General features: G+C 45.9%; 1 protein-coding gene across 1 annotated transcript in view; it reads left to right on the top strand.

Annotated features, from left to right (window-relative positions):
- Window positions 1-17,768, top strand: part of LOC130188660 (CDP-diacylglycerol--inositol 3-phosphatidyltransferase-like) — a 32,405-nt gene that overhangs the window by 6,651 nt on the left and 7,986 nt on the right. The window contains exon 2 of the mRNA XM_056407075.1: window positions 6,548-6,646. Within this exon, the coding sequence (XP_056263050.1) occupies window positions 6,604-6,646 (43 nt within the window). The 5' untranslated portion in view covers window positions 6,548-6,603. The remainder of the gene's footprint in view (window positions 1-6,547; window positions 6,647-17,768) is intronic.

Here is a 17,768-nt window from a genome sequence, read left to right as displayed (position 1 = left end):
GTGGGCAACATGGTACTACAAGCCTCTAGTGGGGTAACATGGTACTACAAGCCTCTAGTGGGGTAACATGGTACTACAAGCTCTCTAGTGGGGCAATATGGTACTACAAGCCTCTAGTGGGCAACATGGCACCAAGCCTCCCAGTGGGCAACATGGTTCACAAGCCTCTAGTGGGTAACATGGTACTACAAGCCTCTAGTGGGGTAACATGGTACCACAAGCCTCTAGTGGGGCAACATGGTACTACAAGCCCTCTAGTGGGTAACATGGTACACAAGCTCTCTAGTGGGGTAACATGGTACTACAAGCCTCTAGTGGGGTAACATGGTACTACAAGCCTCTAGTGGGCAACATGGTACTACAAGCCTCTAGTGGGGTAACATGGTACTACAAGCCTCTAGTGGGCAACATGGTACTACAAGCCTCTAGTGGGGTAACATGGTACTACAAGCTCTCTAGTGGGGTAACATGGTACTACAAGCTCTCTAGTGGGTAACATGGTACTACAAGCTCTCTAGTGGGGTAACATGGTACCACAAGCTCTCTAGTGGGGTAACATGGTACTACAAGCCTCTAGTGGGGTAACATGGTACCACAAGCTCTCTAGTGGGGTAACATGGTACTACAAGCTCTCTAGTGGGGTAACATGGTACTACAAGCCCTCAGTGGGGTAACATGGTACTACAAGCTCTCTAGTGGGGTAACATGGTACCACAAGCCTCTAGTGGGGTAACATGGTACCTCTAGTGGGGTAACATGGTACTACAAGCTCTCTAGTGGGGCAACATGGTACTACAAGCCTCTAGTGGGGCAACATGGTACCACAAGCCTCTAGTGGGCAACATGGTACCACAAGCTCTAGTGGGGTAACATGGTACTACAAGCTCTATAGTGGGGTAACATGGTACTACACGCCCTCTAGTGGCGTAACATGGTACCACAAGCTCTCTAGTGGGGTAACATGGTACTACAAGCCTCTAGTGGGTAACATGGTACTACAACCTCTCTAGTGGGGTAACATGGTACCACAAGCTCTCTAGTGGGGTAACATGGTACTACAAGCCCTCTAGTGGGTAACATGGTACCACAAGCTCTCTAGTGGGGTAACATGGTACTACAAGATCTAGTGGGGTAACATGGTACTACAAGCTCTCTAGTGGGGTAACATGGTACTACAAGCCCTCTAGTGGGGTAACATGGTACTACAAGCTCTCTAGTGGTGTAACATGGTACTACAAGCTCTCTAGTGGGGTAACATGGTACTACAAGCTCTCAGTGGGGTAACATGGTACTACAAGCTCTCTAGTGGGGTAACATGGTACCACAAGCCTCTAGTGGGTAACATGGTACTACAAGCTCTAGTGGGGTAACATGGTACAAGCTCTCTAGTGGGCAAACATGGTACTACAAGCCTCTAGTGGGGTAACATGGCACAAGCTCTCTAGTGGGGTAATATGGTACTACAAGCTCTAGTGGGGTAACATGGTACTACAAGCTCTCTAGTGGGGTAACATGGTACTACAAGCTCTAGTGGGGTAACATGGTACTACAAGCCCTCTAGTGGGTAACATGGTACTACAAGCTCTAGTGGGGTAACATGGTACTACAAGCCCTCTAGTGGGGTAACATGGTACTACAAGCTCTCTAGTGGGGTAACATGGTACTACAAGCTCTCTAGTGGGGTAACATGGCACCTAAAGCCTCTAGTGGGGTAACATGGTACCACAAGCTCTCTAGTGGGGTAACATGGTACTACAAGCTCTCTAGTGGGGTAACATGGTACTACAAGCCTCTAGTGGGGTAACATGGTACCACAAGCTCTAGTGGGGTAACATGGTACTACAAGCCTCTAGTGGGCAACATGGTACCACAAGCTCTCTAGTGGGGCAACATGGTACTACAAGCTCTCTAGTGGGGCAACATGGTACTACAAGCGCTCTAGTGGGGTAACATGGTACTATAAGCCCTCTAGTGGGGTAACATGGTACCAAGCTCTCTAGTGGGGCAACATGGTACTACAAGCCTCTAGTGGGGTAACATGGTACTACAAGCTCTCTAGTGGGGTAACATGGTACTACAAGCCTCTAGTGGGCAACATGGTACCACAAGCTCTAGTGGGGTAACATGGTACCACAAGCTCTCTAGTGGGGTAACATGGTACTACAAGCCTCTAGTGGGTAACATGGCTACAAGCCCTGTAGTGGGGTAACATGGTACTACAAGCTCTCAGTGGGGTAACATGGTACCACAAGCCTCTAGTGGGTAACATGGTACCACAAGCTCTCTAGTGGGGTAACATGGTACTACAAGCCTCTAGTGGGTAACATGGTACTACAAGCCTCTAGTGGGGTAACATGGTACTACAAGCCCTCTAGTGGGGTAACATGGTACTACAAGCTCTCTAGTGGAGTAACATGGTACTACAAGCCTCTAGTGGGGTAACATGGTACCACAAGCTCTCTAGTGGGTAACATGGTACCACAAGCTCTCTAGTGGGGTAACATGGTACTACAAGCCTCTAGTGGGGTAACATGGTACTACAAGCCTCTAGTGGGGTAACATGGTACCACAAGCTCTCCAGTGGGGTAACATGGTACTACAAGCCTCTAGTGGGCAACATGGTACTACAAGCCCTCTAGTGGGGTAACATGGTACCACAAGCTCTAGTGGGGTAACATGGTACTACAAGCTCTCTAGTGGGCAACATGGTACCACAAGCCCTCTAGTGGGGAAACATGGTACTACAAGCCTCTAGTGGGGTAACATGGTACCACAAGCCTCTAGTGGGTAACATGGTACTACAAGCTCTCTAGTGGGGTAACATGGTACCCCAAGCCCTCTAGTGGGGTAACATGGTACTACAAGCTCTCTAGTGGGGCAACATGGTACTACAAGCCTCTAGTGGGCAACATGGTACTACAAGCCTCTAGTGGGGTAACATGGTACTACAAGCCTCTAGTGGGGTAACATGGTACTACAAGCCTCTAGTGGGGTAACATGGTACTACAAGCCTCTAGTGGGGCAACATGGTACTACAAGCCTCTAGTGGGTAACATGGTACCAAGCCTCTAGTGGGGCAACATGGTACTACAAGCCTCTAGTGGGTAACATGGTACTACAAGCCCTCTAGTGGGCAACATGGTACCACAAGCTCTAGTGGGTAACATGGCACTACAAGCCTCTAGTGGGGTAACATGGTACTACAAGCCTCTAGTGGGGTAACATGGTACTACAAGCCTCTAGTGGGGTAACATGGTACTACAAGCCTCTAGTGGGGTAACATGGTACCACAAGCTCTCTAGTGGGGTAACATGGTACTACAAGCCTCTAGTGGGGTAACATGGTACACAAGCCTCTAGTGGGGTAACATGGTACTACAAGCTCTCTAGTGGGGTAACATGGTACCACAAGCCTCTAGTGGGCAACATGGCACCACAAGCCTCTAGTGGGGTAACATGGTACTACAAGCTCTCTAGTGGGGTAACATGGTACCACAAGCCTCTAGTGGGGCAACATGGTACCACAAGCCTCTAGTGGGCAACATGGTACCAAGCCTCTAGTGGGGTAACATGGTACTACAAGCCTCTAGTGGGGCAACATGGTACCACAAGCCTCTAGTGGGGTAACATGGTACCACAAGCCTCTAGTGGGGTAACATGGTACTACAAGCTCTCTAGTGGGGTAACATGGTACTACAAGCCTCTAGTGGGGCAACATGGTACTACAAGCCCTCCAGTGGGGTAACATGGTACTACAAGCCCTCTAGTGGGGTAACATGGTACTACAAGCTCTCTAGTGGGGTAACATGGTACTACAAGCCTCTAGTGGGGTAACATGGTACCACAAGCTCTCTAGTGGGGTAACATGGTACTACAAGCCCTCTAGTGGGGTAACATGGTACTACAAGCCTCTAGTGGGGTAACATGGTACCACAAGCCCTCTAGTGGGCAACATGGTACTACAAGCCTCTAGTGGGGCAACATGGTACTACAAGCCTCTAGTGGGTAACAACATGGTACCACAAGCCCTCTAGTGGGGTAACATGGTACTACAAGCCTCTAGTGGGGTAACATGGTACTACAAGCCTCTAGTGGGGTAACATGGTACCACAAGCTCTCTAGTGGGGTAACATGGTACCACAAGCCTCTAGTGGGGTAACATGGTACTACAAGCCTCTAGTGGGGCAACATGGTACTACAAGCCTCTAGTGGGGTAACATGGTACTACAAGCTCTAGTGGGGTAACATGGTACCACAAGCCTCTAGTGGGTAACATGGTACCACAAGCTCTCTAGTGGGGTAACATGGTACTACAAGCCTCTAGTGGGGGTAACATGGTACTACAAGCTCTCTAGTGGGCAACATGGTACTACAAGCTCTCTAGTGGGGTAATATGGTACTACAAGCCTCTAGTGGGTAACATGGTACTACAAGCCTCTAGTGGGGCAACATGGTACTACAAGCCTCTAGTGGGGTAACATGGTACTACAAGCTCTCTAGTGGGGTAACATGGTACCACAAGCCTCTAGTGGGTAACATGGTACTACAAGCTCTCTAGTGGGGCAACATGGTACTACAAGCTCTCTAGTGGGGTAATATGGTACCACAAGCCTCTAGTGGGGTAACATGGTACCACAAGCCTCTAGTGGGGCAACATGGTACTACAAGCCTCTAGTGGGTAACATGGTACCACAAGCCTCTAGTGGGCAACATGGTACCACAAGCCTCTAGTGGGGTAATATGGTACTACAAGCCTCTAGTGGGGTAACATGGTACCACAAGCTCTCTAGTGGGCAACATGGTACCACAAGCTCTCTAGTGGGCAACATGGTACTACAAGCTCTCTAGTGGGTAACATGGTACTACAAGCTCTCTAGTGGGGTAACATGGTACCACAAGCTCTAGTGGAGTAACATGGTACAACAAGCTCTCTAGTGGCAACATGGTACTACAAGCTCTCTAGTGGAGTAATATGGTACTACAAGCTCTCTAGTGGGGTAACATGGTACTACAAGCTCTCTAGTGGAGTAATATGGTACTACAAGCTCTCTAGTGGGGTAATATGGTACTACAAGCTCTCTAGTGGGTTAACATGGTACTACAAGCTCTCTTGTGGAGTAATATGGTACTGCAAGCTCTCTAGTGGGGTAACATGGTACTACAAGCTATCTAGTGGGGTAACATGGTACTACAAGCTCTCTAGTGGGGTAACATGGTACTAAAAGCTCTCTAGTGGGGCAATATGGTACTACAAGCCCTCCAGTGGGGTAATATGGTACTACAAGCTCTCTAGTGGGGTAATATGGTACTACAAGCTCTCTAGTGGGGCAATATGGTACTACAAGCCCTCTAGTGGGGTAATGTGGTACTACAAGATTTCTAGTGGAGCAGCCTGATAATAGGAGTTATTGGATGCCATCTACAGAAACCACATCACCAGATCATTGATCCCTGAGGTGTACTTTTACACTGTAGTATTAGTACTGTGGTATTAGTAGTTGTACACTGTGGTATTAGTACTGGGGTATTAGTACTGTAGTATGAGTACTGTGGTATTAGTAGTTGTACACTGTGGTATAAGTACTGTGGTATTGGTAGTTGTACACTGTGGTATTAGTAATGTAGTATGAGTACTGTGGTATTAGTAGTTGTACACTGTGGTATTAGTACTGGGACATATTATTACTGTAGTATTAGTAGTTGTACACTGTGGTATAAGTACTGTTGTATTCGTAATGTAGTATGAGTACTGTGGTATTAGTAGTTTTACACTGTGGTATAAGTACTGTTGTATTAGTAATGTAGTATGAGTACTGTGGTATTAGTAGTTTTACACTGTGGTATAAGTACTGTTGTATTAGTAATGTAGTATGAGTACTGTGGTATTAGTAGTTGTACACTGTGGTATTAGTACTGTTGTATGAGTACTGTGGTATTAGTAGTTTTACACTGTGGTATTAGTTCTGTTGTATTAGTAATGCAGTATGAGTACTGTGGTATTAGTAGTTGTACACTGTGGTATACGTACTGTTGTATTAGTAATGTAGTATGAGTACTGTGGTATTAGTAGTTGTACACTGTGGTATTAGTACTGTTGTATGAGTACTGTGGTATTAGTAGTTGTACACTGTGGTATTAGTTCTGTTGTATTAGTAATGTAGTATGAGTACTGTGGTATTAGTAGTTGTACACTGTGGTACTGTCAGAAGTACTTGTAGCTTTTGGGACTTGTTTTGTCTTGTTGCAGAATGTTCTTAAAGGGGCGGTACATGCGGCAGACAGGAAACAGAGATTACGTCTTTCAAAGTAAAAGACAACGAATGCCAGAAGAAATAAAATCAACACCATGTGCAGTGTTAAAATTAATCAAAATTAAACTGAGCCTGCTGAAAAGGTTGACATTTTTCGTGGAGCGCAAACATATTTATTTATTATTCGATTGATGAACATAAAACACATTTGTTGAATATATACCGCTTTTACTTTGGAAGATGAGCGGAAGTCGTGTTCTCGTTACTTGGAAGCCGTAACTTGACGTTTATCTCCAGGAAGAAAGTCATCAATCAAAACGTCTTTGAGCGTCAGACAAGGAGCCTTCCTCACAATGTCCCGAGAAAACGTCTTCCTCTTCGTCCCCAACGTGATCGGTGAGTTCTAGAAGCCTCTGAGAGGGAGTACAGCAACAAGTACTACATGTACCCAGTGGTGTATAGTAACGAAGTAGAAATACTTCGTTACTATATTTTATTTATTTATTTATTTAGAGAATAAGGGACAGTGCATATTGATTGACAGTACAATGTACATGTAAATATGCCAGATTATAGCCGGGAGGCTAGTTTCCATCTGTAGTCCCTTGGCAGGTTGATGTAATTTAAGAATGCAAGCAGAGTGAAATGGAAAGCACACATCACTTCACACATGACAGTACAGTAATACAAAAGAAGAAAAAAAGATTAATAAAAAGGTGCATGCAAGACATTTGGATACCGTGCGGATTAACTCTAATGGTCACAGGGCTGATGAAGTCTGAGCCATGCCTTCAGGTGGCCTGTGAAGGTGACCAGGCTGGGGCTTTCCCTTATAGAAGGAGGTCGGCTGTTCCACATCATGCATCCTTTGAAGGACAGCACATTTTGCCCAAACAGGGTTTTTCTAAATGGGACCTCACAGTCCCTGTTTGTGACAGCTCTGGTGGACAGAGTGGAGTTAATAGATCGATGTTTGATAAAGGTTTTAAGGGGGGGTGGCGCTAGGCCATTTAGTATTTTGAAAATCAAACAGGCCGAAGTGAATTTTCTAAAATTATTAAAACTTAACATTTTGTATTTGGTTAAAATATAGCAATGATGATACTTAAATGGTTTTTTATCCAGTATTTTCAATGCTTTTTTATAGAGTAGTTCGACCGGTTTAATAACTATTGAGCTTGTCATAGACCAACTGGTTAAGCAGTAACTCACACGTGAGAGTATCATAGAATGTAAAAACAGCAAAGCGGCATTAGTCGATAGAGAGTTTCTTATTTGTTTAAAATTATGTATATGGAAGTTTATGGTTTTCGACATCATTTTAACATGGCTCCTAAAGGAGAGTGTGGAATCAAGCATAATGCCTAAGTATTTGAACTTATTAACAACATTCAGTTTCTCAGTTCCCAAAAACATTAGAATGTGCAACAGTTGAGGATTGCTTAGAAAGAACATACACACTGTTTTTTCGTGTTCAATGAGAGACAGGACCTGGTGAGCCAGCCTTGAATATGACTCAGAGCAGTAGAGAGCACCTGTGCTGCCTCCTCACTATTTTTGGCCACCGTAAAAATGACCGTGTCATCAGCATACAGCTGAACATCCACTTTGAAGCTACAGTCAGGTGTCATTAATATAAGAGAGAATAAATGGGCGCCAGTATGGATCCTTGGGGACCCCTACTGGCAGCCCAGGTAAGAGGAGCTGACACCATCAACCACAGTACATTGTTCTCTATGGGATAAATAAGATCCAAACCATTTGATGGCTTGATCAGAGAAGTTAAAGCCTAACAGTTTGCTTAGTAGCACATCATGGTTAACTGTATCGAACGCTCTTTTTAAATCTAAAAATACAGCACCTACGCAGCTCTTCTTATCTAATAAACTTTTTTATTTCTCCATGAGCATAACCAGTGCAGATTCCGTGGAATGATGCGGTCGAAAACCAAACTGCATGGGGTGCAGGGGGGTTTGACCATTATTAAGGAATTCTATTATTTGTTTAGCGATCCATTTTTCTATAATTTTCACTGGGTGAAGCTAACTAGCTAACAGCATGAAGCTAACGAGCTAACTAGCTAACAGCATGAAGCTAACGAGCTAACTAGCTAACAGCATGAAGCTAACGAGCTAACAGCATGAAGCTAACTAGCTAACATCATGAAGCTAACGAGCTAACAGCATGGAGCTAACTCGCTAACAGCATGAAGCTAACTCGCTAACAGCATGAAGCTAACAAGCTAACAGCATGAAGCTAACTCGCTAACAGCATGAAGCTAACCCTGTCTCAGACCGAACTGGCATCGAAACACAAGGAAGAAGTTGTGAAACAGACACATTCCCTCAGAATGATGGAGGCTGGTTACAGACATGATGACTTTAACCAGAGAGTTATGGAGACTTTAGAGAGAGGAGCGACTCTACAGGAGAGGCTCTGTCCCCATGGAACATGTGATCTCTCTGACTCTACTCTGTCCCCATGGAACATGTGATCTGACTCTACTCTGTCCCCATGGAACATGTGATCTCTCTGACTCTACTCTGTCCCCATGGAACATGTGATCTGACTCTACTCTGTCCCCATGGAACATGTGATCTGACTCTACTCTGTCCCCATGGAACATGTGATCTGACTCTACTCTGTCCCCATGGAACATGTGATCTCTGACTCTACTCTGTCCCCATGGAACATGTGATCTGACTCTACTCTGTCCCCATGTAACATGTGATCTGACTCTACTCTGTCCCCATGGAACATGTGATCTGACTCTACTCTGTCCCCATGTAACATGTGATCTCTGACTCTACTCTGTCCCCATGGAACATGTGATCTCTGACTCTACTCTGTCCCCATGGAACATGTGATCTCTGACTCTACTCTGTCCCCATGGAACATGTGATCTGACTCTACTCTGTCCCCATGGAACATGTGATCTGACTCTACTCTGTCCCCATGGAACATGTGATCTGACTCTACTCTGTCCCCATGGAACATGTGATCTGACTCTACTCTGTCCCCATGGAACATGTGATCTCTGACTCTACTCTGTCCCCATGTAACATGTGATCTCTGACTCTACTCTGTCCCCATGTAACATGTGATCTGACTCTACTCTGTCCCCATGTAACATGTGATCTCTGACTCTACTCTGTCCCCATGTAACATGTGATCTCTGACTCTACTCTGTCCCCCATGTAACATGTGATCTCTGACTCTACTCTGTCCCCATGTAACATGTGATCTCTGACTCTACTCTGTCCCCATGTAACATGTGATCTCTGACTCTACTCTGTCCCCATGTAACATGTGATCTCTGACTCTACTCTGTCCCCATGTAACATGTGATCTCTGACTCTACTCTGTCCCCCATGTAACATGTGATCTCTCTGACTCTACTCTGTCCCCATGTAACATGTGATCTCTGACTCTACTCTGTCCCCATGTAACATGTGATCTCTCTGACTCTACTCTGTCCCCATGTAACATGTGATCTCTGACTCTACTCTGTCCCCATGTAACATGTGATCTCTCTGACTCTACTCTGTCCCCCATGTAACATGTGATCTCTGACTCTACTCTGTCCCCATGTAACATGTGATCTCTCTGACTCTACTCTGTCCCCATGTAACATGTGATCTCTCTGACTCTACTCTGTCCCCATGTAACATGTGATCTCTGACTCTACTCTGTCCCCATGTAACATGTGATCTCTGACTCTACTCTGTCCCCATGTAACATGTGATCTCTGACTCTACTCTGTCCCCATGTAACATGTGATCTCTGACTCTACTCTGTCCCCATGTAACATGTGATCTCTGACTCCTCTGTCCCCATGTAACATGTGATCTCTGACTCTACTCTGTCCCCATGTAACATGTGATCTCTGACTCTACTCTGTCCCCATGTAACATGTGATCTCTGACTCTACTCTGTCCCCATGTAACATGTGATCTCTGACTCTACTCTGTCCCCATGTAACATGTGATCTCTGACTCTACTCTGTCCCCATGTAACATGTGATCTCTCTGACTCTACTCTGTCCCCATGTAACATGTGATCTCTGACTCTACTCTGTCCCCATGTAACATGTGATCTCTGACTCTACTCTGTCCCCATGTAACATGTGATCTCTGACTCTACTCTGTCCCCATGTAACATGTGATCTCTGACTCTACTCTGTCCCCATGTAACATGTGATCTCTGACTCTACTCTGTCCCCATGTAACATGTGATCTCTGACTCTACTCTGTCCCCATGTAACATGTGATCTCTCTGACTCTACTCTGTCCCCATGTAACATGTGATCTCTCTGACTCTACTCTGTCCCCCATGTAACATGTGATCTCTGACTCTACTCTGTCCCCCATGTAACATGTGATCTCTGACTCTACTCTGTCCCCATGTAACATGTGATCTCTCTGACTCTACTCTGTCCCCATGTAACATGTGATCTCTCTGACTCTACTCTGTCCCCATGTAACATGTGATCTCTGACTCTACTCTGTCCCCATGTAACATGTGATCTCTCTGACTCTACTCTGTCCCCCATGTAACATGTGATCTCTCTGACTCTACTCTGTCCCCATGTAACATGTGATCTCTGACTCTACTCTGTCCCCATGTAACATGTGATCTCTCTGACTACTCTGTCCCCATGTAACATGTGATCTCTGACTCTACTCTGTCCCCATGTAACATGTGATCTCTGACTCTACTCTGTCCCCCATGTAACATGTGATCTCTGACTCTACTCTGTCCCCATGTAACATGTGATCTCTCTGACTCTACTCTGTCCCCCATGTAACATGTGATCTCTCTGACTCTACTCTGTCCCCATGTAACATGTGATCTCTCTGACTCTACTCTGTCCCCATGTAACATGTGATCTCTGACTCTACTCTGTCCCCATGTAACATGTGATCTCTGACTCTACTCTGTCCCCATGTAACATGTGATCTCTGACTCTACTCTGTCCCCATGTAACATGTGATCTCTCTGACTCTACTCTGTCCCCATGTAACATGTGATCTCTGACTCTACTCTGTCCCCATGTAACATGTGATCTCTGACTCTACTCTGTCCCCATGTAACATGTGATCTCTGACTCTACTCTGTCCCCATGTAACATGTGATCTCTGACTCTACTCTGTCCCCATGTAACATGTGATCTCTCTCTACTCTGTCCCCATGTAACATGTGATCTCTCTGACTCTACTCTGTCCCCCATGTAACATGTGATCTCTGACTCTACTCTGTCCCCATGTAACATGTGATCTCTCTGACTCTACTCTGTCCCCATGTAACATGTGATCTCTTGACTCTACTCTGTCCCCATGTAACATGTGATCTCTGACTCTACTCTGTCCCCATGTAACATGTGATCTCTGACTCTACTCTGTCCCCATGTAACATGTGATCTCTCTCTACTCTGTCCCCATGTAACATGTGATCTCTCTGACTCTACTCTGTCCCCATGTAACATGTGATCTCTGACTCTACTCTGTCCCCATGTAACATGTGATCTCTCTGACTCTACTCTGTCCCCATGTAACATGTGATCTCTGACTCTACTCTGTCCCCATGTAACATGTGATCTCTCTGACTCTACTCTGTCCCCATGTAACATGTGATCTCTCTGACTCTACTCTGTCCCCATGTAACATGTGATCTCTGACTCTACTCTGTCCCCATGTAACATGTGATCTCTGACTCTACTCTGTCCCCATGTAACATGTGATCTCTGACTACTCTGTCCCCATGTAACATGTGATCTCTCTGACTCTACTCTGTCCCCATGTAACATGTGATCTCTCTGACTCTACTCTGTCCCCATGTAACATGTGATCTCTGACTCTACTCTGTCCCCCATGTAACATGTGATCTCTGACTCTACTCTGTCCTCATGTAACATGTGATCTCTGACTCTACTCTGTCCCCATGTAACATGTGATCTCTGACTCTACTCTGTCCCCATGTAACATGTGATCTTTGACTCTACTCTGTCCCCATGTAACATGTGATCTCTCTGACTCTACTCTGTCCCCATGTAACATGTGATCTCTTGACTTACTCTGTCTCTGTCCCCATGTAACATGTGATCTCTCTGACTCACTCTGTCCCCATGTAACATGTGATCTCTGACTCTACTCTGTCCCCATGTAACATGTGATCTCTGACTACTCTGTCCCCATGTAACATGTGATCTCTCTGACTCTACTCTGTCCCCATGTAACATGTGATCTCTGACTCTACTCTGTCCCCATGTAACATGTGATCTCTGACTCTTCTCTGTCCCCATGTAACATGTGATCTCTCTGACTCTACTCTGTCCCCATGTAACATGTGATCTCTCTGACTCTACTCTGTCCTCCATGTAACATGTGATCTCTGGCTCTACTCTGTCCCCATGTAACATGTGATCTCTGACTCTACTCTGTCCCCATGTAACATGTGATCTCTGACTCTACTCTGTCCCCATGTAACATGTGATCTCTCTGACTCTACTCTGTCCCCATGTAACATGTGATCTCTGACTCTACTCTGTCCCCATGTAACATGTGATCTCTGACTCTACTCTGTCCCCATGTAACATGTGATCTCTCTGACTCTCCAGTGTCCTCCATGTAACATGTGATCTCTGACTCATCTGTCCCCATGTAACATGTGATCTCTGACTCTACTCTGTCCCCATGTAACATGTGATCTCTCTGACTCTACTCTGTCCCCATGTAACATGTGATCTCTGACTCTACTCTGTCCCCATGTAACATGTGATCTCTGACTCTACTCTGTCCCCATGTAACATGTGATCTCTGACTCTACTCTGTCCCCATGTAACATGTGATCTCTTTGACTCTACTCTGTCCCCATGTAACATGTGATCTCTCTGACTCTACTCTGAACCTCTTCCTGTAACATGTGATCTCTGACTCTTGTCCCCATGTGTGTGATCTCTGACTCTGAAGCCCCGCCCCCCATGTGTCTGAAGCCCCGCCCCCCCATGTTCCTTAAAGCTGCTCTGAGCCTCTAAATTCACAGTGTGTTTAGTTGTTGTTGGACCGTGTTGAGCACGCTGTGTTCTTTAAATAAAGATTTGTGTTCTACTATATTCTACTCAAAACATCTTTCTCATTGTTGAGTGATATTTAAACCGCGTCGCCCAACTGCCCCCCCGCCCCAACAACAACAAAATCACCAGCCGCCACTGGACCCAGGGGGAAGTATACACAATAAACTTGGTGTACTTCCCATCTAGACAAAACCCAGGGGGAAGTATACACAATAAGTATACACAATATACTTGGTGTACTTCCCCTGAGACAAGAAGTATAGGAAATACACAATAATATACTTGGTGTACTTCCCCTGAGACAAGACCCAGGGGGAAGTATACACAATAAGTATACACAATATACTTGGTGTACTTCCCCCTAGACAAGACCCAGGGGGAAGTATACACAATAAACTTGGTGTACTTCCCATCTAGACAAGACCCAGGAGGAAGTATACACAATATAAGTGGTGTACTTCCCCCCTAGACAACACCCAGGAGGAAGTATACAACATAAGTATACACAATATACTTGGTGTACTTCCCCCTCGACAAGACCCAGGTGGGAGTATACACAATAAACTTGGTGTACTTCCCCCCTAGACAAGACCCAGGAGGAAGTATACAACATAAGTATACACAATATACTTGGTGTACTTCCCCCTCGACAAAACCCAGGGGGAAGTATACACAATATAAGTGGTGTACTTCCCCCCTAGACAAGACCCAGGAGGAAGTATACAACATAAGTATACACAATATACTTGGTGTACTTCCCCCTCGACAAGACCCAGGAGGAAGTATACACAATAAGTATACACAATATACTTGGTGTACTTCCCCCTCGACAAAACCCAGGGGGAAGTATATGTAACGGATGTGAAACGGGCATAGAAGAACTTGACTCCGATGGTGGATTTTCCCAGCATTTATTTATGCTGCAGAAGACAATGAAACACACTTATTGCCTTCTGGTCCGTCTTTGCACTTCCGTCAGCAATACCAGACCATTGTGTGGGAGACAGGACCACACTCAACACAAATAACAATTTATCAAAAACATGTAACATACAAGGGGAAAACAGCGACCCCCAATGGACAAAACAAATAACTGCATGAGCTAAAGTAATTTAAACAGAACCAACGAAAATTCCAACCTTGAACAAAAGGGAAACACATACCTGCAGAAGATAATGAAACACACTTATTGCCTTCTGGTCCGTCTTTGCACTTCCTATACTAACAAAACAACATTTATACAGGGAAAACAGACGTCGGGGCGACCGGATGTGGCCAGACAAACGGCGCCAAAGTGGCTCAATGAGACCGTCACAAAACGTTTACTTTGACCGTTCAAATCACACAACAGCTGGACACCGTGATCGTATCAGCGACCGTTAACGTGTGTAACATAACTGGTCACTTTTCATTAAAGAACAGAGCCAAAACAGTGCGACAATTTTCCACTCGACTCACCGTCAGCAATACCAGACCATTGTGAGGGAGAGACGGACTCAGGAACAGGAAGTGCAATAGATGGAAAGCAATTTCCGCAGGTAACAGAATTGTAAAAATACCGCTAAATTAAATAAAAATGGCTCATTAAAATAAAATTCACAAACACTCAACAATATTGTTGAACAACAAACAAAAATAAAATACAACACATTGAAAACAAGAAATAACAGAATGTATTTCTAACTCCGTTACATTCACCCCCACTGAATTTTATCAAACATGAGCACTGACTACAGAGTGCACGCCAAAGAAAACATTTCAGGTTGACGACTTACAAAGGGCCAACATCAAGAAAACCAACATAAAATGTATCCCATAAGGATGAAGTGGTACGAGAGCAGTGCTTGCCTCTCAACCCAACAACTGGCAACGGGGTGCCTTGTACACCCCACAAGACCCACACACAAAGTGCAGTGCAATACTGGCCCATGACATAAGGGAAACAGAACAGTGGGACATTGTACTAACACTTTCCAGACCCATAAGGGCATAAGCTACCGGCTTATGATTTCAAAAAGTAAAAATCTGGAATTGCAAACAGCCCCAACATTGAGCTACTCCTGGACAACATCCTGCCTGGACATGGTCTGTATAAGCCTGTTCACAGGATTAATTATGCGACCAAATCTTGACCTGACCTGTGCATTAAAACGACCAGAGTGTGCGGGTGAGACCTCAACCACAGTGTGCAAAGTGTCAGATGTGTTGTCCGTCTGTGTCGTGGTGTCCAGATCAAAGTCTGACTGTCTCACATCTGCTGAGACATCTGCAGCAGTCAAAGGGTAAGAATCACCAGTCACAGACTGATCAGTTGTGTGGTCCTCACGTGAGATAGCTGTATTCTGGAGGTCAGAAGTAACACTCGTCATGTCAGCAGTTTCCGCCTCAGCTAGACTTGGCACAGACAACTGAGTAATCCATGCAATGGTTCTCCTCTCCGAATCCACAGGCACCGCATCAGTCAAGATGCCCTGTCCATCTTCCACAGTTACAGGAGGTTCTCTGTCACTTTCAGTGTCAAAGCTTTCACTAGCCACACTGCGAGGCTCACTCCTTCTCCCAGGCACCTCTTCTGCCTCACCACCATCATCTCCTGAAGCTGAGGATCCTGTAACTAGCAGGGATGAAGCCAGGTCAGACATTTCACATGTGTCCCCTACAGGAAGGAAATTAACCTGCATCAGCAAGTTCCTGTGGATCACCTTCTCCCGTCCAGTGACTGTGTCATGGATTCTGTATGTGTGTGTCTCCGTCTTTACGTCCACCACAGTGTAGACGGTTGAGTCCCACCTGTCAGCAAGCTTCTTCTTACCTCTTTCCTTTCTGTTGGCCAGGAGCACCCTGTCACCGATCTTGATATTGGGTCCCTTTACTCTCCTGTTGTACAACTGAGCATGTCGATTCTGCTCTTTTGTAGCATGGACCTGAGCAATATTCATTGCTTCTTTCAGGTCGTCAGCGAGACTCGCCACATACTTCTCATAGCTCATCACGGCAGAGTCATGAAGAACAGTACGAAAGAGGACATCAACAGGCAGGCGGGGGATCCGGCCAAACATGAGGTAGAAGGGAGGATAACCTGTCGTCTCATGTTCCGTGCAGTTATACATGAACGTCAGAGTCTGTAAGCGACGAGGCCAGTCAGCCTTCTCTTCAGAAGGCAGCGCTCGAATCATGCCACCCAGGGTCCGATTGAAACGTTCCACACTCCCATTCCCCATTGGGTGATAGGGGGTTGTGTGCGATTTCTTGACACCCGAGACCCTGAGAAGCTCACTAATCAGCAGACTCTCAAAGTTAGCACCTTGATCACTATGGATCCTTTCCGGGAATCCAAAGACACAGAAGTACCGGTCCCATAGAACCCTAGCCACCTGCTTAGCCGTTTGGTCTTTACATGGAAACGCTTGAGCCATCCTCGTGAAATGATCAGTTATCACCAAAACATCGACAGATCTGTTTCTGGAGTCCTCAGCCGACCAAAAGTCAATGCAGACCAACTCCAGTGGTTGGGTTGTCTTTATGCTTTCCAGGGGGGCTCGTCCTTCAGGCTCGACTGTCTTGCTTACGACGCATCGCTGACAATGACGAACATAGTCTCTTACATCCCTGTCGAGGTTTGGCCACAATAAACTTTGTCTCGCCAAGCTGAGGCTCCTGGACTGAGCTTGATGTCCGGCTTTATCGTGAATCCCCTGCAGAACCTCAGTCTTCAGTGAATCAGGGACAACGTATTGGAACCGCTTTGCTTTGGTCTTCTGATCCCTTGAAATCCTGTACAACACACCATCCTTCACGGTCAGCCTATCCCAGTGTTTCAGGTACCTCATGACCAAGACAGACTCATTGAATCTTTCTCCTAGAAGGCCTCCGATGTCTCTCGACATAGGACAGCACACGAGAGAGGGTTCTATCCTCCGACTGCTTATCACAGAGGTCTTTCACGGTGTAAGCAGGCAAGGCGTCTAGTCCAGGCGGAACCAACTGAGGCAAGTGCTGCAACACCTCAACAGCACGGGCTCGGACCAACATCCCACTCAATGTGTGACTGTAGTACAGCGGACACGTCCTCCTTCGCCACAGACTGACTGTGCATGCGCAGCGGACTGGATGCAGACTGGGCATGGGCATCGTTACTCCGAGTGGAGGGCTCCCTGTCACGACTGGATGAGCGAAGGCATTTTGGACTGAGAACTTGACATATCCTTGACTTCGGCAAGGAGACCAGCATAGGGCTCAGCGAGCAGCCTGTGGCCAACACTCGCTTTGACAAACGGCACACGGCTCAGGGCATCAGCTACGATGTTCTGTGGGCCCGGAACATACTTGATGTCAAAGTCGTAACTTGCCAACTTGGCCACCCAGCGTTGCTCACAACAATCTAGCTTTGGCTTTGTCAGAATGTGAGTCAACGGGTTGTTATCGGTCCAGACAGTGAATTTGTGG

This window comes from Pseudoliparis swirei, chromosome 23, assembly GCF_029220125.1.
Source record: "Pseudoliparis swirei isolate HS2019 ecotype Mariana Trench chromosome 23, NWPU_hadal_v1, whole genome shotgun sequence".
In the NCBI taxonomy this organism is placed as follows: Eukaryota; Metazoa; Chordata; class Actinopteri; order Perciformes; family Liparidae; genus Pseudoliparis; species Pseudoliparis swirei.
The sequence above is the reverse complement of the archived record's forward strand: the minus strand, read 5'-3'. Positions and strand labels throughout refer to the sequence as shown.